This window comes from Aethalodelphis obliquidens, unplaced genomic scaffold (genome assembly GCF_003676395.1).
Source record: "Aethalodelphis obliquidens isolate GAN/ISIS:26980383/991018 unplaced genomic scaffold, ASM367639v1 scaffold28, whole genome shotgun sequence".
NCBI classification, from domain to species: Eukaryota; Metazoa; Chordata; class Mammalia; order Artiodactyla; family Delphinidae; genus Aethalodelphis; species Aethalodelphis obliquidens.
In genome coordinates, this window is record NW_020837972.1 from 727,249 (window position 1) to 752,486 (window position 25,238).

A 25,238-nucleotide genomic window follows, 5' to 3' on the forward strand; every position below is an offset into this window, starting at 1 on the left:
CACTGCTCAGGAGATTATAGAAAACGTATACTTCCTGTCCTATATATTTTGGTAATGTTTGAATTTGTTTTTTAAAAGAAACATAATTTTTGATAGCAGAAGCACAAAGGTTCTAGTTTTCTAATGCACAAACTTAAAAAGACTCAGAATAACTTTGGTAATAATGAAAGCTATAACCTGAGAAGAATAAAGGTAATTTTAAAAGATTTCTTTAAAGGAAGAAAATGGCTAAACGCATAAAGATGCTCACAGTAGTAACACCTATTGTAAGGAGAAACTGGAAAAACCTGAACATCTACATTATGTATATTATGTGTTCATACAGTCTCCTAGTGAATTCCATAGTCAACAAAAATGATAATCTGGAATACTGGGTAGTGACAAAATGCAGAGCAAAATGTAAAGCTTTTCTCTATTTGACATTATAAATGTACAAAACATATGTATTTGGACATGGACGTGGGAATATGGAAACATGGAGACACTTATGCTGTTAGCATGGTGTAGCTTTGGGTGAATTTCCTGCTGTTAAAGTTTCTTTTAACAGCTGTCTCTGGGTTACATCCATGTCACTTGCTACGATACCCTCGTCTCCCGTCCCCTCGACTGGCATGTCAGGGTTGTCAGGTGGCTTCGGTGGTTGACAGCCATCCTCGAACTCAAGGCTTTTGCCACCCCAGTTCCTGGGAAGGGCTTGGGGATGGCTGAAGGCAGGGACGAGCATCCCAGGACCATGCGGGTTGGCAGACAGGAGCGGATACCAACCTGCTCTCGGGCTCCAGTCTACAGCAGATGGCGGCCAGGGGGAAGAAGGCTGGGGGGCAGTCCGTGGGGACAAACTTCTCCCAGAAGAGCTTCACGTTGAGGCCGAAGTCCAGTGTTCGGGGCAGGCAATCAGGATCTGCATACACCTGCCCAATGATCTGCAGGTGGGAAGACAGTGGTCAGGAATGGGCTGCTGATGTACAGCCACATGGCAGGGGTGGGCCATGCTGGTGTGTGGACAGGACAGGAAGGATGGTCAGAAGAGGGAGGTAAAAACTGTCCTTGGAGGGCTCCACCTCCCCCGTTTCTCCAAGTCTTGCTAATCCAGACTTGTCTCTCGACTGAGAGTGTGGTTACTGAGGCGGGTTTGGAAGAGGCCTCACTGCAGCAGAAGCACAATATTCCCAACTGGCCTCTGGAGGAGCAGCTTCCACCCACCCGACGCTGCCCTGCTCTGTACCCTTCTGTCTGTGTCCCCTGACAGAGTTTAGGCCCTGAGAAGGTTGGCGCTGGGTTTGATTCAAGTCTGAAACCCTTTGGCGCCAGACCAGTGCTTTGTACACAGTAGGTGCTCAAGTGATCTCTGTTAGAGAACAATATTTTTAAAAACCTTCCTTCATTATTCCAACCGTCCCTCTTGTCTCCTCTACCACATCTCACTCCGTGGGAAGCACAGAAGCCTTTGAATGTATGTACTCGACTCAGTGCTTCAAGACAGACTGAGCTAAGCTCCTGAGGGCAGGACTCTTTCCGTGACTCACTCTGCACCCCACAGAGCCTAGCGCTGTGCCACATGGGCCAGCGCTTCCTGGAGTGTCTGCTGCTCCTTGTTGGGCTGAGGGTGGGGGCAGCACGAGTGCCTGGGGAAGGTGGCACAGAGGGAAAGGCTACATCTGGCCCAAGAGCTAGAAGGACAACCTCCTGCCCTTCCTGGTGAAGTTTCGTGTCCCGCCCACCCCCTTACTGGCCATGTGACCAAGAGCAAGCCACTGCCCCTTTCTGAGCCTCAGCTTCCTCACCTGAATAAGCCCGGCCCAATCCTTCTCATGGCACCAATGAGACTCGAAGGTGTCAACAGATCTGTGATAAACTACACAACCCTCCACTGGTGTTGATTTTATGGCAAGCTACTCATCTTAGGAGGAGGAGGAGCCCCAGTTCTGACTAGGGGGCCGAGCTGCTGGGCCTGCTGCCTCAGTCCCGGCCTCCATGCAGGAGCTCACCTCACAGAGGACAATCCCAAAAGAGAAGACATCCACGGTCTCATCGTAGCTCTTTCCTTGGGGAACACAGGAGAGCAGGCTATTAGGTTTAGTCCCTTCTCTGCTCTGCACTGAGTCTAGAGCCAGGTCAGGCCACAGCCAAGAAACAGGGTTAGAATAGCTTCTGTGGGGATGCCCCAAAGGCTGCCCTGGATAGACACCATCTGAAAATCACCTTTCCTCAGTCCTGTGTGGGCTGCCTTGGAGAAATCTTGTGAAACAACACTGCCCAGGATGAAACTGCATGGGATAGTGAAAGAGAATTGGACCAGGGTTCACATGGACCCTGACACTGCCTGCTGTGTGTTCCTGGGAAGATTCCTAAACCTCTCTGGGCTGCAGACTCCAGAAAGGGTGTATCAGACCATTTCTGAGGCCTCACAGCCCTGTGTGGTTCAAGAATCCAATGAGCATCTTTGGCTGGTTAGAGCATTATCCACAAGGGGGCGCCACACTTCAGTTCTCAGCACGGAGAGAGAAGAAAAGGCAATAAACAGCCTGAGCTCTCAGCTACCCTTGGTGCTCAAAAGCCACAGTCAGACCGCAGCGTGGGCCCAGAATGGGGCACTGGCCAGCTCGCAGGACTGAGCTCAGGGAGGGAGGGGTTTATGAGGTCCAGCCTGGCAGGGGATAAAAACCATCTAGCCCTCAGCTCTGGGTACCTGGCCTTACACTTCACAGGCCTCCCCTGAAGCCCCCAGGGCTCTGCTGAGAGATGCGGCCCCACCTCCCCTCTGGGGCGTCAGGACTCACCATTCAGCATCTCAGGGGCCATCCAGTAGGGGTTTCCCACCACCGTGTAGCGTTTCTTGCGGTCACTCTTGCGCAAGGTACGCTTCTTGGTGGTGGCCTTCTCCACTGGGGGCTTCTTCCTCTCCTCGACTATGAGCCGTGACAGCCCAAAGTCTGCCACCACCACGGTCTTGTCCTGGGAGGACAAGGGCCAGGTTAGCACCTGGTGGGGACATTCCCAAAAGCAGCCACTGGGAAGGGGAGAAAAGGAGTGTAGCAAAGGGCTGTCTTAGCGAATGGGGCTCGGCGTTTGTTTTTTCACTGTCTGCTCTCTGCACAGAGCAGGTTCCCCAGGCCTGGGGGTGTTCTCAGCAGAGGCGCTGGAGCCTGGAGGGGTAAGGCTCTGGGACCCGGAGAGTGGAACTCAGAGGCAGGACAGAGGATTTCTTTTGTTTTGTGTTTTTCTCATCCTGCCTTGTTCCCAGAAAGATTTAAGGCCATGGCTAGAACCAGGATAAGACAGAAAAAGACAAGGTGGAGGCATTCAGTGGGGGGACGTAGGGGAGATAAGCTCTTCAAACAGCTACAAGGCAGTCATGTGGAAAAGGGATTAAGACTGTTTGGTGTAAGTCCAGAGGGCACAGCCAGGGCCAGTAAGTGGACACCCAGGAAGCCACACTGGAAGTCAACAGGAGTAGTAACATTGTAACAGCCAAAGCTGACCAGCAACGAGGACAGAGGCTGGCCCCAAACCAGTCACTGTGAATTTACTAGCTCTGTGGCCTCGGGCTGAGGCTTCAGGTGCCAAGGCTGTAAAACTGGGTCCTCAGTGAGTTGCTTTCACCATCACAGGGCAAAACCAGGAAAAGCGACAGGGTTCTATGTACAGTTAAGGAACTTCTCAAGTCCCTTTTAACCAAAGGATTTCAAAGCTGCTACTGGGAGGAGGTGGGATTCGTCGGCATGTGTTAGGAAGCCCCTGGAAGACAGAGGAGGGCATTGGAGGCAGCAGGAGGGGCAAGACAGGAGCCCTAGGTGATACCTCTGGTCTAAAGCAATAGGGGACAGTCTCCCTGGTGACAAGGAGGCCAGGAGGACCGCCCTGGGGAGGCCCAGAGTGGTGGGACATACCAGCTTGATGAGGCAGTTGTGCGAGTTCAGATCCCGGTGGATGATACACATCGAATGCAAATAGGCCTGGAACAGAAGTATGAGCTGAGACCAATGGGCAGTTAATCAATCAGATGGTGACTCTGAAACTGGGGGCCACAGAACCTGCTCTTCTCCCAGGTCATCCCCACCCAGCTTCGGAACCAACCCAGACTCCAGAGCCCTCCTGCTGTCACTCCCTTGTCCCACCGACAACAGAAAGCCAAAGGCCGCCGGGGCTTCCCCTCTCCCTGACGCCATTTCCTGCCCATCCTCTGTTCACTGACCCAACCCAGTGGATGCTGTCTCCTCAAGTCTCCGACTCCACTGGGCCCTGGCCCTTGCAAGCCTCCATCCCCTCTACCCACTTTACTTAGATGCCCCACCTGGGTGCATTGCTCCTGCCCCTTCACACCCTCACCCTCACCCCAGTCTCTGGCTTCAGCCACTCTGGATCCTTCCTGCTGTGAAAGGGCAAGTGGCCTCCTCCTGGTCCAACTGGCTCTGTGCTCCCAACATCCCCCTCCCCTGAGACTCAGCACCCTCCCCACTCCCTGTGGTCTAGTGGTGAGGATTCGGTGCTCTCACTTTGACCTCTCCCTCTTCCTACCCAAATGTTTCCAAACTGGTCTCTACTTGCTATTTCCCCCCCTCCAGGCCTCCGCCTCTGGCTCTTGTCATCCTGGAGCCACTTCCTTTCCCTTCCCTTCCCCAGCAAGAGGGGAAGGAGCCACCCCCCAGCCCCCTGCAGCCCCCATAGCACTGCTTCCGGCCCCTGGGCTCCTGGAGCTGCTCACACGCCCAGGGAGCTCTTCCTGACCTGCCTGCCACCCCTCCTCCGAGGCTACCCATGCCTCTCCCGAGACACCTGCCCTCGAGACGCCTGCCTTTTCCTTCCGGCCTCCTCAATGTCAGCGCCTCTCAAAGCCACCTTCTCTTCACTGCTGACCCCCACGAACCACCAGCACATCAGCCTCAGCAGATGCCTATCCTATCCTAGCTCTTCGCAAACCCATTTCCCGACCATCACTCCCCCCCCCTCCCCCGGCAGTCTGGTAGACGACACCACTGTTCTTCTAGGCACCTCAAGGCGCCCCGGGCCCACCTCCCCCCACCCCTGCTCTCTCACTACCAACCAGTCTCCATTCTGACTCCACCCTGCCTCCCAGTCTCCTGGTCCCACAGCCCCACTGTAATTCAGAAACCTGAAAGGTTTCATGACTCCCAACCCAGGTCTCCCTGCCCTGAGTTCTCCCAACTCCCCGCCAACCTACTGACCACACCAGAGTCACCTTCAAAACAGCACAGCTCTGGTCACAAAATGTTCTTGCTTAAAAATCTTATATGTGTGTCTTTTTGGCTTCCTAAATAAAGTCTGGACTCCTTAGCTTAAACGCAGGGATTTTAATGTCCCCCCTGTCTAATACTGTCTTCATGGACCCCACATAGAACAGCAGGCATTAAAATCTCGGGCTTGGGGGTCAGACCAACTGACCCAAGCTCCTAGCTCCGTCCTTGTGTAGCTCAGCTTCTCATCTGGAACCAGGGCTGTCATGAGAGGTGCTAGTCCCTCAGCTCAGTGCCCGGCTTGGAGAAAGCACTCGGCAGTTGTCACTGTCCCCATCGCTGTGACTGGCACCATTCTTTCCCAGTGAAACAGACTATTTCCTCCTTTCTCCTCCCAGCTCTTTGCTGCTCTCATCACCCCAACCTTGGGGCCTCTCTGCCAAGAGGAACTTTCATGCAATTCTGACCCATCCTTCAGGGCTCAACTAGAACACAATTCCCAATTCTCTGATTTCCTAGGCAGTGAGGTTCTCTGCTCTCTCTAAGGGCCCTCAGCACCTGGATGCCCCTGTGACAGCAGGGCCAGGCTGCCTCATGCTAGTTTGCTTCTCCAGTTCGCCTTGCCCCATACCCTGTTTGCTCTTGAAGATTGGGAATTCTTTGAGAGTAGAGTTGTAAGTTGAGAACAGCCAGCTGTGGGCAATTTTCACTGGCACAGAGAGAAGCTTGATAAACAGGTGCTGAAGGACCCAGCCCATGCAGGCTGCCCAGGACAGGGTCTCTGCCTTTCAGTGCCTGCCCGCCATCCCTGCACCTCTCCTGACCCCCCACTCCCAATACCCCTGCTCCGCTGGCAGGGCTGTTGGCAGGACTCACCATTCCAGAGGCGATGCCTTTGGCAAAGCTGACCTTCTGCTGCCAGGGGAACGGGTCCTACAGGATGGAGGAATGCCCATCAGAGGCTTCTGGGCCCTGTCCCACTTGTGGTCCGGGCCCCGTGGGTCAACATGATCTGCCAGCAAACCCTCCCTGCCTGTGCCCAGTCCCGCCCAGCACGGCCCTTTGTAGGCAAAGCAGTGGGCCTCTCTGGCCATCATGGTTCCAGAGTAGTGGTGACAGAGGTGTCCCACAGACAACCCACCAAGGCTCTTGGGAACTTTGGGGGTGGCACGCTCACCACGCTGCGCAGAAAGTCCTTCAGCGTGCCCCCCTCGATGTACTCCGTCAGCAGGTTCAGCTTCTTGTCCTTGTATAGCACGCCGATGAACTTGAGCACGTTGGGGTGGTCCAGGCTGCGCATCACCTTCACCTGAAGGAGGGGAGGCCAAAGAGGGTGGGTGGTTTCTTTCTCACCCCTTCCCTCCAGGGAGTCAGATTGACAAATGTGACCTGCATCTCCCACCTCCTATCTCATGTGCTGTGGAAGAAGGCCCCAGGTGGACGGGGATGGCCTCCCAGGCCTCACCCCTGGGAGCCTGCCTTTCTAGGAGCTGCATCGGGGGAACTGGAGTAGGAGGACCCAAGGCCTGGAGGGCAGCACCCAGTGGAGCAATGGAGAGAGGTGGGAGAACCGTGTCAACATGCAAGGTGCCAGGCTCCCCGGGCACGGCGTTCAGGTGGGGTCACAGCATCGAGCTGCAGTGAACTGGTCTGTGTTCATGTCCATCACCCCACACTCCACGAGCTCCTCTGAACCACATCTCGCGGTACCCAGCTCATGCTGTCTTTAGTGTTTGTTGCACAAATAATTATGCTGTAATTTAGAGGGGGCAGGGACGTTCCTCTAAATGATTTTTTCTGCCTTAAGAAAGTGACTCCAAACTAAGTTTCCTCTTGAAATCTTTTTTTTTTTTTTTTTGGTGCCAAAAGCCGGGATTGAAATCATTATTTAGTAACAACTTCTGTCTTCCAACACTGACATCAAACTCCTAACCCCTACACTCCCCTTCTTACCTCAGTCAGAAAAGTCTTCTGTGTCTCCTCGTCACACCGAATCAACTCCTTCATGACCATCACTTTGCCAGTGGCTTTGTGTGTCACCTAAAAGGAGGGTGACTGTTACTGGTGCAGAGACCAGAGGTGGTTCTGGGGAACTGTGTGAAAATCGATGTAACTGGCCATCCCATCCCCTGGAGGACACACTGAAGTAACCGGATAAAACTGACAGAGCTCATGTGTAGAACACACAGCATGGGCCCCGGGGGACTAAGAGGGGAGCACACCCTCCTCCCTGGAGAGCTGGGCATGCACAAAGGAGAAGCAAGAATCTAGAAAAGGGACATGTGGGAGGAGGCGGCGGGGTGGGGGGGGTGGGGCTGCTGCCAAGCCAAGCAGGGTCTCTGGTCACCTGACACAGAAGCATGTCCCCTGGGGGAAAAGGAGTCTAGGGGCAGGAGGGTCAGTGCCACAGACATGCATCAGGGAGCTGGGTGGGTTGGGAGTGAGCTCTCCAGCCCCAATGCCCCGAAGGCTGAGACACATGGCTTACCTGACCCCCCCTCCCAGCTCTCAGCAGAGGAGGAGGAGAAAGAGAGGTTAGTCCCCAAGACTGTTCAGCAGGGAGGCAGGAGCCACTCCCAGCACCGAGGCCTCTAGGCACCTAAAGACACCCACTGACTGGAGGCAGGAGGGCCACGGGAGAGCTCGTCCCCACCTGGGGCTCCAGGTCCACCAAGCTCATTTCAGCAGCAATGCTGCCCTTCGGTGGCCTGGGAGGGAAGGGGTGCGGCCCTCACACCATCACCTCCAGCCAGGAGTGAGGTCTGGTATCCTGCAGGGCATCGGGGAGGCCATGTGATAAGAAATCCCCAAAAGAAGGTGAGAGGGCTGGGGGGCAGAGAGGTGGCACAGCTGCCACCAGTGCTCACCTTGATGGCCTGCCCAAAGAAGCCCTTTCCCAGGACCTCCCCGTGGATCAGGTCACATGGCCGGAAGATCTGCTGCGAGTAGCTGCTGGAACAGCGGAGGGATTCTGAGCGGCTGATGTCACGGCTGAGCAGGAGGGGCTCCTTTGGGGAGCTGGGGCCAGGGGACTTGGAGATGCTGTTACTGCGCCTGAGGATGAGGAAGGATGAGGGTAGGGACAGGGCAGTCCTCAGAGACCCGCCAGGAAAGCCTAGAGGCAGGAACCTCAGGTCCGCCCTGTCCGTTCCAACGTCTGTAGTTAGGGTGCTGTGATGCAGGAGGGGACTCTAACATCAGACAGATGTGTCGTCTACGGGCTGCAGACATCTGCAGCCCATTTAAGCATGGTAAAATCACATTCAAAGTGGGAATCCTAAGTACCTCTCACCTGGAATGATGGATTAGACTCTACTAGCTGACAGCACTGTTGATGGAAGTCCACCGCCTTCCATGCCTGCCTGATTTAAGCCCTGACCGGCTTAGAGCGACAGCCTAGTACCACCCCAAAGAAGCAAACGGGATTTCGGATATTTTGCACATCTTTGTAGTACCCGTCTGCATTTCCCGAATTTTAAAATAATAAGTGTGTATGATTTTTAGAGCAATAAAGCCACTATGTTTATGACATTTTTTTTTTTTTGGCCACGCCTCGCAGCTTGTGGGATCTTAGTTCACCAACCAGGGATTGAACCCGGGCCCTCAGCAGTGAAAGCTCGGAGTCCTAACCACTGGACCGCCAGGGTTCCCTGTCCCTTCTTGAAAACCTAAAACAACTTTAATTCACCTCTTGCTTTCTAGTTTTCAACGTCTTTACACTTATTAACCCTATCTGTGCCCCTTCTCCAGCCTCTGAGCCCCACGCTTCCCCCACAGGCCATGCTATCCTTTGGGGTCCAGCACTGCTGCCTCCTGTCCAGCTCAGTTCAGTGGACAGAGCCTGACCCTCTGGTTTCTAGGGAAACCTGGCAGTCAGCTGGGTCCCGGCTATGAACTGTGATCCCTGAGGCGGGGGAACTGGGTCAGCACAATCCTCATAGCCCGTCCCTGGCCAGCTGGTTCCCTTCCTAACTCTGCTGGCCTCTGAGAGCCGGCTCCACCTCGTCTGAGGGCCGGCATGGGACAGCGCAGAGCCGGGGTGGGAAGTGGCACCTCAGGGAGCGTCTCCTCAGTGTCCCTTCCAGATTCTCCTTGGTGTCCAGGGGGATGAGGGTGTCCGAGTGTCTGGCATTCTGCATGTGGGGAGAGAGCCGTGCATCCAGCCGCAGCTGGTCCAGGCGCTGGGAGACGGGGTCATGTTCAATCAAGAGCTGAAGCGTCTGGCTCGTCTGGCTAATTGCATCTTCTACCTGTGGCCAAGAGCAGTGTAAGGCTGGCTCCACAGGCTGTCCCACTGCAGGTCACCCACTGTCAGCCCAGATGACCCAAGCCAGTGTGGCCTCCAGCTGCCACTAGCCACACAGTGCCCTCTGACAGTCTGGCAGGCCATCCCTGCTGCCCTGGTAACGTGCCAGGCTGACACAGGAGGTCACTAGTGGTCACAGGCTCACTGGCAAGACAAAGAGATAGACTGGGGGTAGGAAAAGGTAAAGGCCATGGCCTGGTCTCCCGGAGGGTCTGTTCCGTGTCCCACTCCCACAGGACACACTGTACCTCTTCCACTCGGAGTGTGCGGACGGGGGTCCCATTGATCTCCAGGATGCGGTCCCCAGGGTGGATGGCATTGCGGTTGTTGGGACTGATGTGCATCCGGTTGACCCTGGGCCAGACAAGAGTTGAGATGGGGTGAAGGCATCTTTAAAAAGTGTCTGACCAATTTCTCTTGTGCAGGGATGGCTCACCAGGCCCCAGGCCCCTACTGGCCCCCAAGGCCCAGGCCACTCACAGCGAAAGGCCACACCTTTCACAGGGTGCCCCGTCTCAGTAAAGAGCACCCCCACTCACCCAGAGGCCTAAGCCAGAAACTTGGACAGCACCCTCCCCATGTGGGGTTCCCTCACTGCCCCCCAACCCTCACCATCCTGAAGAATCCTCCATCACCATAGTGACCAACATCCCCTGCCTGGATCTTGCATCAGCCTCCTAACTGGTCTCTGCACCTCTAGGCCTGCTCCTCTCCCATCCCACTTCCACGGCAGCCATCCTTCTAAAATGCTCACCTGGTTGTGTCACCTAGTTGCTTAAATCCCTCAATAGACCTGCTGAGTCTCCATAATCCAGGCCCTCCATGACTTAACAGACCCCCTCTGGCTAGTCCCAACCACTCAATCTACACCAGACACAGCCACAGACTCCCACCTCAGCCCTGAACACAGTTCTAGGCTTAGAGCAGACTTCACCTCACTCCCCCAACCCCAGGACCTCCCCCCTCTGCTGTGAGCACCCAGTGCCCAGCACACAGTAAGTGCACAGTCACCGTCTGCAGGGTTGGCAGACACAGTGCCTCATTACTGTTATTAGGCAGACAGACTCTTCCCCCATCTGGTCGCTGGCCTGGACCTAGGATGGAGTCTTAACCTCTTTCTCCTCCTTCCTCCATTCACTCACTCAACCAACGAACAATAATCCATGCACACCCACTATGTGCCAGGCACTGTTCCAGGCCCTGGACATGCAGCGTTGAACAAGACTAAATTCCAGAAGGAACTCGTGAGGAGGACACATGATAAACAAACATAACCAAGGCAGATAATTTCAAAGAGCAAACATGATCTGAAACTTGACACGTGAAAGGTGAGCAATTCTGGCGTTAAGTATCTGGTGGGGAGGAACCTAGGCAGGGAGAACAGTAAGTGCCAAGGCCCAGGCACGGTGACAGTACAGTGAGCCCAGGAGGAAGAGACGAGATGAAGATGTGGGGAGCTCTGCTATGACTCTGGGGTTCCGATCCCCTCAAGGCCCATCTGTGGGCTCTGCTCAAGAACCCCTGCCCCAGACACTCACTCTTTTACTTGCACGGTGGTGGCGTAGCTGGAGCAGGTACTCTCCACGGACACGGAGAAGCCCCGCCTGCCCTCGGTGGTGGCCGGCATGGAGATGTGTGTGACGGAATAGGGCAGCTGGTCCTGGACAGACTCTGTGGAGAGCCTCTCAAACATGGGTGCCAGTACCACCTCGTTGTGGCACTTCCCACTGCGGGAGGAGCAGAAAGGGGGCTGAGAACCCGCAGCCCCACCTGGAAGCCCCCACGTGGCTTCAAGTAACAATATCCATAGCCCCATGTTCACTGCCCTTGCCCGATTCCAGCTGACAAGAATAAGCAGCCTGGGTTCTCTGGGGTGGGCTGGGACTGGGGGAGAGACGGCCTGGGTTCTCTTCACTCTGCCTCTGACTCAAATTAAGCACTGGGCCTCAGCCTGACTTCTTTTATCGACAGAGGCAGTTGGACTGAGTGAGTTCTAAGGGGTCTTTGCCTTTAATGTTCTGGGATCCTTCTCCGAGAGCGCCCTCCCAGGCACTCTCTTCCTCTGGGAGGCTTGCAGGGGAGTGTGGTTATTCTCCCAGTAGGTAAGGACAGAGGGCAGAGACGTTAATCATCTTGCTCACAGCTTTCAGACCTGGTTAAGAGCATTGCTGTGATAGGAATCCAGCATGCTGATACCCCTGTAATCTTTCTGCCTAACTCACAGTGCCACTTGTCCCTCTCTCTTGGCCACTCTTGTAGGGAAGGATGGACACGGGGCCATCATCTTACCAGTAGAGGGTGGCGTGCTGCACCAGGGCGTACGCATCCCCATCCTCAATGATCACCTTGCAGCTCATACAGGCAAAGCACTCTGGGTGGTACTTGAACTCCCCGGCCACCTGTTAGCAGGTGGGGAAAAGGGTAGACAGACATGGGGAGGAAGTGAGTTGTCACTGCTGCTGGAGTGAAGGTAGGGATGGGCGAGGGACCTCCCATCAAGGATCTACAGACCCCAGTCATAATCTACCTTGGCACTCCCCTCCCTCGCGCTTCCAGAGAAAGGGTCAGATGGGTGCCTCCCTGTCATTTCGGAGACTGCAAAAAACTCTTTCGGTCTCAGCCATGAGAACAGGATCCCAGAAGTAATCATCCCCACTAGAAAGGCTCATACTCTCCTTTAAGGCCCTCATCCCATCGTACTGTGTCTCCTCCCTGCCTGCCTACCCACCCACCCCAACACTGGACTGTTAAGTCTTTGAGGAAAGGACCTTACCTGGCACTTAATGGGTACTAAAAAAAAATCTGTTAAATGACTGAATAAATAAAGGGAGAGGCCTTGGCTGATGGGAAGACCAGAAGATGAATGGCCACGGGGAACTGGAGGTACTGACAATGGACTCTGATGACCAAGAGGGGCAGAGATGGAGGGATTCACGCACCATGACAGGTCCCGTCATCAGCAGAGAGCATCCATGGCAGAACTCCCCAAACTTCCCCCAGTAGTCCTTGTGGCAGTATAGCTTCCCATCCTTCTCGTAGTACCAGTTGGTGAGGGAATCCTGGCATTCAGAACATCTGAAAGGCAAGATGAGAACAGAAACTCTCCCGGATCCTTGGAACTAGGCTACACGGGCCGCCCCTGGCTCCCAGGTGTAAGAACAAAATGGAGGGACCTCTTTGATCCAGAGCCAGGACAAGGGAATGTTACAGTTTGCTGCTATCTTCCCAACGGAAGCCAGTCTGAGTGAACAGGATCCCAGAAACCAGCTCTGTATGACCTGCCTCCGCTGGGGGACCTCAACCTTTCTGGGTCTTGAAGCCCTTGGAGAATCTGATAGAGCCAAGAAGCCTCTCCTGGCAAAATGCGCATAGGAGGAAAATGTGCATAGAATTTAGGTATGGGGTACATGTGTATCAAGGGTTGAAGCCTACTCACGGACCCTGTTAAGAACCTCTGGTCTAGACAGCTATCTCGACAAATCAAAGCAGCTCAAAAACCCACCCATTACCAACAGCATCACTGATGTAGCATTCTTTTTTTAATTAAAAAATTTTTTTAAATTGACGTATAATTGATTTACAATGTTGTGCCAATCTCTGCAGTATAGCAAAGTGACTCAGTTATACACATATAGACTTTTTTTTAAAAAATATTCTTTTCCATGATGGTTTGTCACAGGATATTGAATATAGCTCCCTGTGCTATGCAGTAGGAACCTGTTGTTTATCCATCCTATATATAACACTTTATGGTGTAGCATGCTTGAGAAAATTATGTTAAGCATAAAGAAACAGTCAGGCAAATCCAGAAAGGGGAGGTCATTCTATAAGACAACTGCTCTTTACTCTTCCAAAAAGTTAAGGCCCAGGGATTAAAAAAGCCTAGAGACACAGAAACCAAATGCGATACCTAAACCTTGTATTTGAATCTGGACTGAAAAAGAAAACAGACGAGAGTGACATTTTTGGAACAACTGAGGAAATCTGAATTTGGACTATACATTAGATTATATTGTAAAATTACTGTCAATTTTCTTAGATGTGATGATACTTTGGCTATATAGAAAAATTTGTAGAAGAAAAAATAGTAAAGTAATAATTAAGGGGAAACTTCAACTGACTTTTAAATAGTTAAGTAAAAAAAAATAAATAAAACATTGTGTGTGTGTACAGACAAAGTGGCTTAAATTAGCAAATGATGGGGCTTCCCTGGTGGCGCAGTGGTTGAGAGTCCGCCTGCCGATGCAGGGGACACGGGTTCGTGCCCCGGTCCGGGAGGATCCCACATGCCGCGGAGCAGCTGGGCCCGTGAGCCATGGCCGCTGAGCCTGCGCGTCCGGAGCCTATGCTCCACAACGGGAGAGGCCACAACAGTGAGAGGCCCGCATACCGCAAAAAAAAAAAAAAAAAAAAAAAAGTTAGCAAATGATGAGTCTAGGTGATGGACACATGAGTGTTCTTTGAACTATTCTTTCAACTTTTCTATATATTTGAAAATTTTCAAAATAAAATATTGGGGGGATAAAACCAAAACCCCATCGGCGCTGTGTAATACATGCATGTTAGCCCCAGGCCTCCTTTCTGCTCCAGTCACCGTGACGTTCCACCTTTGGTCAGGCCGGGGGGGGTGTTCTCGGGCCATGTCTGTACAGACATGCTCGTCCTCACGTCTGATCCTGGCGCCCAGTGCTAAGAGCCCCTCGGCCTGACAAGCCCACCCCACCTCTTTCTCCCTAGTTAACAGACTCTCTGTTCTTGTCATGGAGGCCTCACACCACCCACACTGGCCACATCCTTGCTTTCTGAGAGGCAGGGTGGAGCTGCCTCTTGGTTTGAATCCTAACCCTGCTGCTTACTAGTTATGTCATCTTGGGCAAGTGACTTCACTTCTCTGACCCAGCTTCCTTATCTGTAAAATAGACTGCTGCGAAAATAAAATAATCTGTATTAAAGTGTAGACAGTTTGGGACCTCCCTGGCAGTTCAGTGGTTGGGGTTCCGTGCTTCCACTGCAGGGGGCACGGGTTCAATCCCCGGTGGGGAACTAGGATCCCGCAAGCTGCGTGGTAGGGCCAAAAATAAAATTAAAAAATAAAAAAAAATAAAGTATACACAGTTTCTATGAAAGGTCTAGTGCAGTAGGAACTCAGTAAGTGTTCACTGCTGTTAAAGATGATGATGATAATGGAAGCTCACGTTATCAGCCCCTTACTGCCATCAGCTGGGTGGCTTTTGGACAACTTCTCTCAGTAGCTTTTCCTCATTGACAAAATGTGACTCACAGCAACTATTACAAAGACCCACTATGAAGACTAAATAAGTTAACGCAAGAGGAAAGCCTTTTGCAAACTATGAAGGGCAAGGCAAGTGTATTACAGTAACTTGGGAGTAAATTGGCAAGCACTGTAGATAGAAAAGATAGATATACAAGGTTTCCAACTCCGCTTTCCAAGAGCTTTATAATGAGTTGGGGAAGAGAAATTCTAATCAAAACTTGATTAACAGTGCAGGGTGAGAGGCCACGATGGGGGCTTCTGCCACCAGCCATTCCCACCTTCAGCATTTCCTACTTGTCCTTTGGATGCTGAACTTCAGGGTCCTGAGAGCTGGGTCTGGTGTGAACAGTAAGGATATGAAGTGCCCAGAATGGCTCAGTGAGGACCACAAATTACAGGAGGTAGAGGAGAAGACCCTGTTCTGGGCTTGCAGCTCCAACTCCTCTCAATGTAAAAGGCATGCTGGGGGACTTCCCTGGTGGCGGAGTGGTTAAGAATCCGCCTGCCAATGCCGGGGACATGGGTTTGATCCCTGGCCTGGAAAGATCCCACATGCCACGGAGCAACTAAGCCCGTGTGCCACAACTACTGAGCCTGCGCTCTAGAGCCTGCATGCCACAACTACTGAAGCCTGCGCACTGCATCGACAAGTAGCCCCCTGCTCGCCACAACTAGAGAAAGCTGACGTGCAGCAACGGAGACCCAACACAGCCAAAAAAAAAAAAAAGGGCACATTGGATGAGCTCTGAATTGGGAGGAGAGACTACATGCCCTTGGAAAAGCCCCTTTCTCTCTCTGGGCTCAGTTTCCCCACCTGTAAAATGAGGGGATTAGACTTTTCCCTAGATGATTGAAGGTTCAAGTCTCAGCACCACTTTCCCCCTAAGTGGCCTAGGGCCAGCTGCTTTAACTCATTTGTGAAATGGCAACATCACCACCTACTTTCGGGGTAACAGTGAGGATTAAACTAGGTTCTGGACGGCTGTGAGGTGCCTAGCACAGGGCCAGCACCAGAAGCAGGGGCTTCCTTCCTGCTGCCACCTGCTGATGTAAAGTTTCTGGGTATCTGCTTTCCTCCTTCACTGGATAGGAACAGTGTCCCACTTACTCCTGGTAGACTCAGCACCTTGCAAAGGGCTGGCAGAGTAAGCCCTTAGCAAATGTTTCCAAAGTGAAAACGGTGGGAGAGGCAAGAACCCGCAGTCCAGGTGGGAGCACAAGAGTTCCAGGGCTCACGGTCACCAGGCCCTACCCCTCTCCTGTCTGCAGGGGAGAAAAGCTGGTGCAGACAAATTTGCACCCAACTGCAGGCCTGGGCCCTGTCACACCCTCGCAATGGTATGTGTGCCGCGGGGCACAGGAGCACCAGACACGTCCTTCTCTCCATTGCCAATATCCTGCTTTTGTTTGCTGCAAGTAGCCCTGGCCAGGCCCAGGAGAGGAGGCAGGGAGAGAAGCGAGTGCAGGCACGCAGGAGACAGCCACGCCAGCCTCCTGGGAAGAACACCTGGCCAGAGAGCAACACCACCGATGCATACATCTGTGTCAAGGAATGCCTTTGACGGGCACAGCCAGCTGCATGGCCAAAGTCAGTCACCACAGGTGTCTCTGAAGAACAGGAAGGTGAACAGCTGATAGGAGGACTGGTTGTGGGTCCCCAAGCTGCTTTGTCACACAACACAAGTGGTTCCAGGCCACCGGGGAAGTTGCCAGGGTAGACTTAGAGTCCTAGCTTAGACATTAACAGCAGCTATGGTGACCTGTTACAGGAATGCTAACCATACTCTGGGTGCTATTATGAGGTGCCTTACATGATCTCTAACCCTGACCACACCCTGCAAGGTGATAGGATTATCCCTGTTTCACAGACTAGGAAACTGAAAAGCAGGGTCAAGTCACTTCTGCGAAGTTGCCCAGTACACACATGACGGAGCTGGGATCTGAACCAATGTGCACTTGCACCTGACGATGCAGCACGTCCACTAAGCTGGGCGTCAGGGTTTGCATCTTTGAAAACACAGAGGCTGGAGCCCTGAGAGCTCGCGTTCCTTCTAGTGTTAACACTTGCTGACACTCCTCCTTAAGCCCAAGGACCCAACAGTTAAATGGCACAGCGACTCTCCTCCTCCGCTGAGTCCACAGCAGGCTGGTCCCCAGGAGACTCTGCCTTTTAAGAAAAGAATCCAAAACACACTCTGGGAAAGTAAGGTCCTACTCAAAAGAATCCCACCTCAGGTTCTCAGGGGCTATGGCCACAATATGCTCTCCCCAAAGCCAAGGCTTTTTCCCAGCTTTCAATTTTTTAAAGTTTCAAGTGAAAGTTAACATCTGTCCTGGCTGCAGGCCAGAGGGCATCCATCTCAGAGGTGGTGGGGTTGATGGTGGAGTCCAGACCTGGGGTGGAGGCATCAGCCACCACACTCTCCCGGTCAGTGAGCGGAGCTGAAACCCTCCCGCCCACACGCCTTGACCTCCAGAACTTTTCCTGAGCACTACGGAGAGCCTGGGTGGGTACAAAGTGGACCAAACCCTGATGGTCAGTTCAGTGGGCAGCTCAGATCCAAGCTGAGGCCTTTTGAGTCAGCAGGGAACACACCAGTTAAAAAAAATAATACTTAGAGTCTCACAAATAACTTTTTTCAAGATCTGGGTCCATATTCCTTCTTTGCCATTTACTATCTGTGTCACATAAAGCCAGTTACTTCATGACTCTTGAGCCTCAGTGTCCTCATTTGCACACCGGTGATGATGAGAATTAAATCACGTACAAATGCCTAGCACGAGCCTGGCCCACAGCTGGTGCCCATGAAGCGTTCACTTCCCCACCTCCGTCTTTAATTTGAGAACACCAAGGGCAAAAGGAGACAGACCCCTTGCCCTGCCATACCCAAGCAATATGGACCTGTTTCTTGGCCCAGAACCAAATAGATTTCTGGAAATAGAGACGGTTCCCAAATGAATTATTCATCTAGCCCATTAGAAATCAATTGATTATAATCAATTCCTACCAATTAGGAAATAGTTACTGTGCATCTAGGGTGTGCAAGACCAAATAGGCAAGATGCTGGGAGAAGCCAAGTGCGATAAGACAGAGGCCTGGCCCTCAGTCACATGCAAATTCTCCAGACCAAATGTTTACAGGTAAAATTTCAACCTTATGTGGTAAAAGCAGAACACAGCCACAATTACAGTGGATTTACATAGGTTAAAGAACAAGCCCTCCCATGTCCTGGTTGAGGGCCTGGTTGGATGCTCATCCTTAGCCTCTGAATGAGCAGGAAACTGTTGGGAAGAAGCTTCTTCCAGCCCCTACCTCTGAGCTGTGACCGGGGTGGACGGGAGAGTGGGCACTCTCTCTGCCCCTGCCTGAGAGTCACAACTGGGGATGCTACGCCTCCCCCAGGCCCAGGGGCTGCAGAGAGAACAGGGGCCTATAGACTCCGGTCCATCAGAGCCCAGTGTTCTACCACCACAGACCCCTTTATTACTCCTCCTTCCTGCAGACCCTGTAGACTGAAACAGGCTGTCAATTAAGCTGTAATTATTATGGATATGTTGATATCCTGTTTGAAAAAATTAACCAAACACATAATGAGCCTCTGATCAGCAAGAAATAAGTGCTGCCAGAGTGCATTGATTCAGTTCCAACCAAAAGCCAGGAAGGCTGTAACAGTTTCAAGCAATTTGTGCCGTCGTGCTGCAGTTAAGGGTAGAGCCTCCGGTATTTGGAAAAAATGGAAAAGAGCTTGTGTGTCTCTGAGGAGGTACATAGGTTGCGGAGTTGGGAACCATTCACCTCATCAAGTCCTTCATTTTTCAGATGAGGAGAAAAAGAGTCCCAAGGTGGCTGCCAAATGTTACTGCTAAGCTGGGCTGGGTTAAGAACAGTTTCTCCCTTTAAACATGGGTTGCTTTAGAATACAAAGATGAACTTGTTTTCTTTAAGAGACAATGTGTAAACCAAACCCATTAAATCAATGTTGGGCATTAAACAGAAAAGCTATAAAAAGAAAAATCCTTTAAAGATGTCAGACAAAAGTCACTCCCTAATTTACCTCTTTTGTAAATTCCAATTTGAGGTGTTTTCTTACTTGGGAGGACACTTGTAACTGCATCTCACCCCCCAAGCTGGTGGCACCGGCAGCGGAAGACAGTGCCCTCTGCTGAGTGCGACCTGCCAGGCAGGGGTGCCGGGGGTACAGAAATCACATCTTTCATCCCCGGCTCCCTCTTCCCTCCCCTGCACACTGTCACGCCAGATCATGTCCCCGTGGAATTTGGTTGCGTCACTCTCCTTGCAACCAGAGCCCCAGAACTCCTGTGTGTTCAAGGCCTAGGGTCAAGGACTTAATTTGTTCCATGAATCTCGTAAGGGTCGTGTTCAGGAGCCCAGGAAGTCCAGTCCCTATGCTCTGCAGAGGAGGAAACTGAGGCCCAGGGAGGCATCAGAGGACTGCCATGAGGACATCCTGTAGTAAAGGAGAGGGCTGATGGCAGAAGCATCTTTCTGACCAGGCAGGGACAGTGGTGACTGATGAGACTGCTACCTGGGAGAGTGGAGGGTCTGGGTGGTCCCTCCTGTGGGGCACACAGCCCCATGTGTGGCTAGCTCTTCAGAAGTGGCTTCAGGAATGTGGCCTCCCATTTGGGGGAGGGGGTAGTGGAGAGGGTCTATGGCCAGCCAGTCGTTCCCGCCCCGCTCCAGCTGGCCAAACAGAGTTGGGGGGAGGGCTGTCAGGTTGCCCAGAGGGGCTGGGGCAGAAAAAGATAAAGGACAGGCAGACCTGGGTGGTTTCAGTGGCCTGGCCCTCAGAGGTCCAGGATGAGAGTTCATTATCTGCTCTAGCTCCTCAGAAGTTGTGTCTTGTCCCTGGAGATTAAAAGGGGCACATGTTCCTGCTTCTAAGGGAACGACCCCTCCCCCAAGCTGCCTATCCAGGATTAAGAGTAAGAGGGATTAACGAGGCCCTGGCTTAACCCAGTGGCTACTTCAAACACTTGGCATCTTGATTCCACATGGTACAACTCAAGATCAATTCCCACTGGCTCTGCAGAGGAGAATCTCTGCCATCCCTTCATATGCCAGGCACACTATGGGGACCCTTTTTCTGCTCGAATCTCTCTGCTTCAAGAGGAAAGCAAACCTGAGAACGATCCTGTGGGGGATACATGCAGGGGGAGGTGCAGCCTCCTGAGGATGAGAGAAGAAACTCAGGAAGACAGATGAGGTGGGCCAGAGAGACCCCACAAGTTAACTATGTTGAAACCAGTTGCTACATCTGTAAAATGGGGATACAAAACGTCTTGAGGCTGTTGAGAGATCAAAGGATAAAGTACATAGCAGGATGCCTGGAAGAGTTAGCCCTGAGGACCAGTTCCCTCCCCCCTCCCTCAAATCCAGGGGTTTCCCACTACTCTACCAGGGTCTAGTAATTCCCAGAAACCGCATGGTGTTCTGCTTTTCTGCCCAGGGCACAGCCACCTGACTATGTATCCCAGCAGCGAGTTAGGGGCAAGGGGCTGGGTTGGGGAAGCCAGACGACCAGGACCATGGGTGAGGGGGAGGCAGACCTTGGAACAACAGGCTGCTCCCAAAGAATGAAAACAAGCCCCACCCCAGCCAGGAATGGCTCCATTCTGGAGGGACCCAGAGGGCCAGAACCCCCCTGGGGAGTTTCTGTTGGAGGGGGGGTGGGGCAGAGAGCAGAGAAAGGCAGGTCAGAGGTAGAGAGGAAGTTTCCACATCTCCCTTTGAAAAGCCCCACAGAAGCTCAGGCCTGGGGACCTGGCAGGCACGAGGGCCAGCCCCACAGCTCAGGATACTCCAAAGCCAGCTGCCCCAGTCTCACTTGCCCAGGCCTTTCCCCAGCAACTGTACTCATAGGGAGCACAGGAGCCCTTAAAGGCCAGAGGCAAAGGTGCCTGCCATTAAGAGAACAAACGTGTATAATGAGAGTGCCTACCGTGGACCGGGCTGCCCACACCCAGGCCTCGCCAGCTTCCATGCTGTTTGGCAAAACCTGCCCATCCTGCTTGTTGGGACAAATTCCTGGGCAGGCGGCACAGCCTGCAGGCAGGTGAGACGTGTGAGAGCTGGAAGAACAGCACCCTAGCTGTGCTCTTACCCTGGAAGCAGTAACACCAAGAGCAGGCCGGGTCGGCGGCACCTTTCAGAGGCTCTTCCAGGTGTGTCTGGGAAGGAAGGAGAGGCCGAGCTCCCCAGGAGCTGCCTTCTGGGCCCACCCCTCACCTCCCATTCCCAGCACATGGGGGAAGCCTTCGCCAGCCTGGTTCTGCTTGGAAGCAGCTTCCACTGGCTTCTGCCTGACACGCGGTCAAAGGACAAGTGAAATCTGAGAAGCAGATTCAGGGAGGCATCTGCCCTCCCCTCAGGACAAGGGGCCCAAAGAGGAGATGGGAAGAGGACTCGGAGCCCAACTCACCGGAAGGGGTCTCTGGAGGTGAAGTAAGCCTGGACGGACAAGTAACTCCCCATCGTCTTCCCACATCAGATACACAAGCTCAGCTGCAAACCCGTCTGGGAGGGCCTCTAGCCGGCAGACGGCCACCATGACAGGCCCGGGGCTCCGGCACCGCTGGCTGTGGGCTGGCTGCCCGGCTCACCTCTCCCTCTGGAGGGGCCGGAGAGGTGTGAGCGTTCTGGGCCCCTTGCCCCCCAGCAGAGACCCGCAGGGGCTCATGGCTGGGATGCTGCCCCCCAGTTCTTGGAGGCTGGATGGCCCCTCAGGACTCGGGAGAAGCACCTCTCTGCGGAGGCTACACGCACACAAGGATTCTTGGGCAGGGGCCGGTGACTAGCCAGGAAAGAGGCGCTGCTGTCAAGTTAGCCTTCTTCTCCAGCCCCACCCCTGCCGGGGGAAGGAGGGAGGAAGGGGAGGGGCTCCGCGCGGAACGAGGTGTGTGGTTGGAGCAGCTATTAGGAAACAGACCTTGCAGGCAAGGGGTGGAGCTGAGCGGGAGGGAGGCTGCAGGCTGGCGCCGCAGACAATAACCAGGAACGGCTGGGTGTCCGTCCCTGAGCTCGGGGAAGGGCAGGGCAGGAGAGGGGGTGAGCACATCTGCCCCAAGTGTCCCCAACCTGAAGAGCCGCCCAAAGGACGGTAACTCTGCTCGGAGGTGAAGAAAAACACAGAAGACCAGCTCCAGGCCAAGCCACACCCACCCCCTAAAGCGGGGGGCCCTCTGGCAGGAGAGGTTGGTCCAGAGACCCAGGTCCAGAGAGCTGCCCTCTGGGCTGTCTGCTCTGGGCTGGCATCTACTTGGTGCTGGCACTAGGGTTCCCATTCATTCCTTCCCTCTGCCTGGCCTGGAGACTGCCACTCCACTTCTGGGCAGAGCTGCACTGTGGATGAGGAAACAAGGCCCAGGGTGTTAACTGACGCCTGCTGTTTCTCCGTGTGGCAAGCACCTGTATGACACTGTCTTATTTCTCTGACATGGGAGTTATCTCCATGGTATACACAAAGAAAGTGAGGTACAGAGAGATTAGGTAACTTACCCGAGGCCAAAAAACTAGTCAGTGGCAGGGCTGGGATTTAAATGCAGACTCATGTGACTCTAGAGCTGAAGGTCTCAGCCCTGAGCTTCATTCTGCCTCTTCAAGGGGAAAGATCTCTTTCAAAGCCCTCCTGCAAGTAGGAGGAGCACAGAGCCTGTATCCCAGGTCACCTGTCCCCTCTCTCTTTCTTTCTTTCATTCATTCATTCCTAGAATGCCAGCCATCGGCCTCAGCAGGCAGTGGTGCTTCTTCCACGGTGACCATGGTAACCAGGCTTCTCAAACTGAAAAACAGGGCACGATGGAGGACAAGGCCCATGGTGTCTGTGGGGATGATTGGCCAGGTATCTGGAGTGGGGCCTGCCTGAAGAGCCCCAGCTGCAGGACTGACCAAACGAGGGCCCACTACTGGGAGAGCCCCCAGAAGACGTAGGCACGTCCAGAACTCATTGCTGGACTTGAGGGAGCGACACCAGCTCTTTCCCACCAGGCACACACTCCTCTCCAGTGAAGTCACCCTGTCACTATGACAGGAAAGCCTGTGGCGAAGGTGGTGGCTGTGTGTCAAGGGAGGCTTTTCCCATTCCTCTACTGACTGGGCACAGGGATAACGAGTGTGATAAGAGAGGGTGTTTGCACCCTGTTATAAGCTGGCATTTATCGAGCACTTAGGACGTTCCAGGCCCTGTGTTAAGTGCTCTGCATCTGTTATCTATCATATTTAAATGGCCAATCTACAGGGTAGATGTTATCACCCCCACTTAACAGATGATAGAACTGAGGTTTTGAATGGTTGTGTCACTAGCCTGAAGACAAACAGCTGGTAAGTGGGGGAGCTGGGTTTCAAATCCAGTAAGAGCCGGGGTTGGGACACTTTTTCTGTAAAGGGCCAGACAGCAAACATTTTAGGCTTTGCAGGCCTACACGAATACACTCTGTCACTGCGGCACGAAAGTGGCCATATATAAAATGTAAACAAACGGATGTGGCTCTGTTCCAATAAAACTTTATTTATGGACACTGAAATTTGAATTTCATGTTACTTTCATGTGCCACAAAGTATTCTTTTGCTTTCCCCCCTCAACCACTTAAAAATGTAAAAATCACAGGCCATACAAAAACAGGTGGTGGGCTAGTCTGCTGACCACTGCTCCACAGGCAGCACACTCAACCACACCGTTTCCGGCCTCTAATCATGAAGACCAGCCTTTGGCATTATTGCAGAACTCAGCCACGTCTATCTCCTGCCACACAGACCCCACACTCCAGCCCCAGAGGCAGCCAGCAGGCAGTGAGCACTGGACGAGGGCTCACCCTCACTCACCCTGTCCCAAGCCCTACGTGCAGCACTTACAAGCATAAGTGAATTTTAAGCCACACCAGCTGGCAGTCCTGTGATCGCCCCCTTTTTACAGAGGAAGGAACAGAGGTACAGAGAGTTTAAATCCCTTGCCTGAGGTCACCCAGTTGTACACGTGAGAGGGGAAGCCAGGATTTGAACCCAGGCTGTCGAACTTGAGCTCTACCATTGCTATGTTGGAGCCCAGCCTGGGCCCGCAGCCAGACTGTCTGGGTTTGAGTACGACAAGGCACTGCACATAAGCCCTTGGCACAGAGTCTGGAACACATTAAGGGTTGATAAATGTTAGCTGCTAATATCATTAAGACTATTGTTACTACCACTATGGGCTAGCTATGTGGCCTTCAGCAAGTTGCTGCCCCTGTCTCAGCCTTGGTGAGGTCTCTAAATAGCTGCCAGCTTCAATGTTTTTCAGCCCTATGAGGTTGCAGAGGGCTCCTTGTTTTCCTTGGGTCTCAAGTTGAGTTTAAACCTCTTGAGCTGGCCCTGAGGGGATCAGGATCCTTGCCTGGGGGCCACACAGAGCCACAGAGGAGGTGGGGCAGAGTGGAAGGGTGGGGGGAACAACACACAGTATACCGAAAGGCCGGCCCAGATGAGAGCTGGGAGCTCTCTTTCTTCCAGTGACAGAGCCAACTATTTCTCACCAAAAATCTATTATGTTCCCCTGTAATTCGATCAGGCAAGAAGGGGGCCCCAAATTAAGTCTGGAACTAGCAAATTATCTTCTAATTGCACCCTCTGATTTCCATCTGATGAACAGAGTGCGGATGGAAGAAAATGCAAGCCACAAAGAGACGGGGCCAGGGAGCCCATGAGCATAACTCCTCTTGACATTTCACACAGCTCTGCTGTTCCAGCGGCGGCGGGTGCAGTGAGTCGGTGTCTAGGAATGCGAGCAGGAGGCTGCAGGCGCTCTCCATCCCCCCTACTCCCCTCACAAAGGACTCAGTGGGTGGGTGGGTGTGTGGGGAACTAGTGTAAGGACCTCTCAATGCCATAAAACTGCCTCCCCCTGGAAGAGGTGTGGCTGCCTCCCCCAGTGCTGACCTGAAGCGGAGGCCCCTCCAAGGTGGAGTCCACTTGACCCCTATAAATCCAGACTGCAGGAGGAACCATGAAGGACGCGAAACCACCAGACGTGAGAAGCCGCTGGCTGATCAGACCCAAGCGTGTGGCTCCTCAGGGCCAACTTCAAAGGCCTCCAACCCCCCCAGAACTGGGAGGCGGGAGGTCACAATGGAGGCTGTACTTCCACCCCCTGCCCCTGGATACTGGTTCTGGGTGGAAAGCTGCTCTTCTAGGTACCAGAGCAGCTGGCACAGGATTCAGAGGCTGCGGCTGCCAGAGGCAACTGCAGGGATCCTTGGACTGGCAGTGACGGACGGGATAAGATGGCAGGGGAGGTACTAATCTCCTGCACATTTCACAAGTTGGAAACCTGGAGGAGAGCCCAGCAAACTGACTCCTCGGAACCAGCTGAGACACTGGGCTTCAAGGCGGCTGCGGAGCTGGCAAGGACAGCCTTCAGGGCCAGTGGCCGCAGGTGAGTGCTCTGGGGAGCAGTGGTGAATGAATGAATCA

General features: G+C 53.2%; 1 protein-coding gene across 6 annotated transcripts in view; it reads right to left on the bottom strand.

Annotated features, from left to right (window-relative positions):
- Nucleotides 1-25,238, bottom strand: part of LOC113629665 (E3 ubiquitin-protein ligase RNF185) — an 88,113-nt gene that overhangs the window by 3,194 nt on the left and 59,681 nt on the right. For 4 of the 6 annotated variants that reach the window (XM_027124248.1, XM_027124246.1, XM_027124247.1 and 1 more), the window contains 13 exons: nt 12,441-12,576; nt 11,791-11,900; nt 11,040-11,228; nt 9,750-9,855; nt 9,249-9,445; nt 8,063-8,249; nt 7,149-7,235; nt 6,373-6,504; nt 6,072-6,128; nt 3,891-3,956; nt 2,781-2,955; nt 1,989-2,044; nt 766-923 (listed from right to left, as the gene is read on the bottom strand). In XM_027124248.1, the coding sequence (XP_026980049.1) occupies nt 766-923; nt 1,989-2,044; nt 2,781-2,955; nt 3,891-3,956; nt 6,072-6,128; nt 6,373-6,504; nt 7,149-7,235; nt 8,063-8,249; nt 9,249-9,445; nt 9,750-9,855; nt 11,040-11,228; nt 11,791-11,900; nt 12,441-12,576 (1,656 nt within the window). Of the gene's footprint in view, nt 1-765; nt 924-1,988; nt 2,045-2,780; nt 2,956-3,890; nt 3,957-6,071; nt 6,129-6,372; nt 6,505-7,148; nt 7,236-8,062; nt 8,250-9,248; nt 9,446-9,749; nt 9,856-11,039; nt 11,229-11,790; nt 11,901-12,440; nt 12,577-20,739; nt 20,969-21,219; nt 21,647-25,238 lie in introns of those variants that run through there. The other 2 variants (XM_027124250.1, XM_027124251.1) reach the window with 2 other exon arrangements.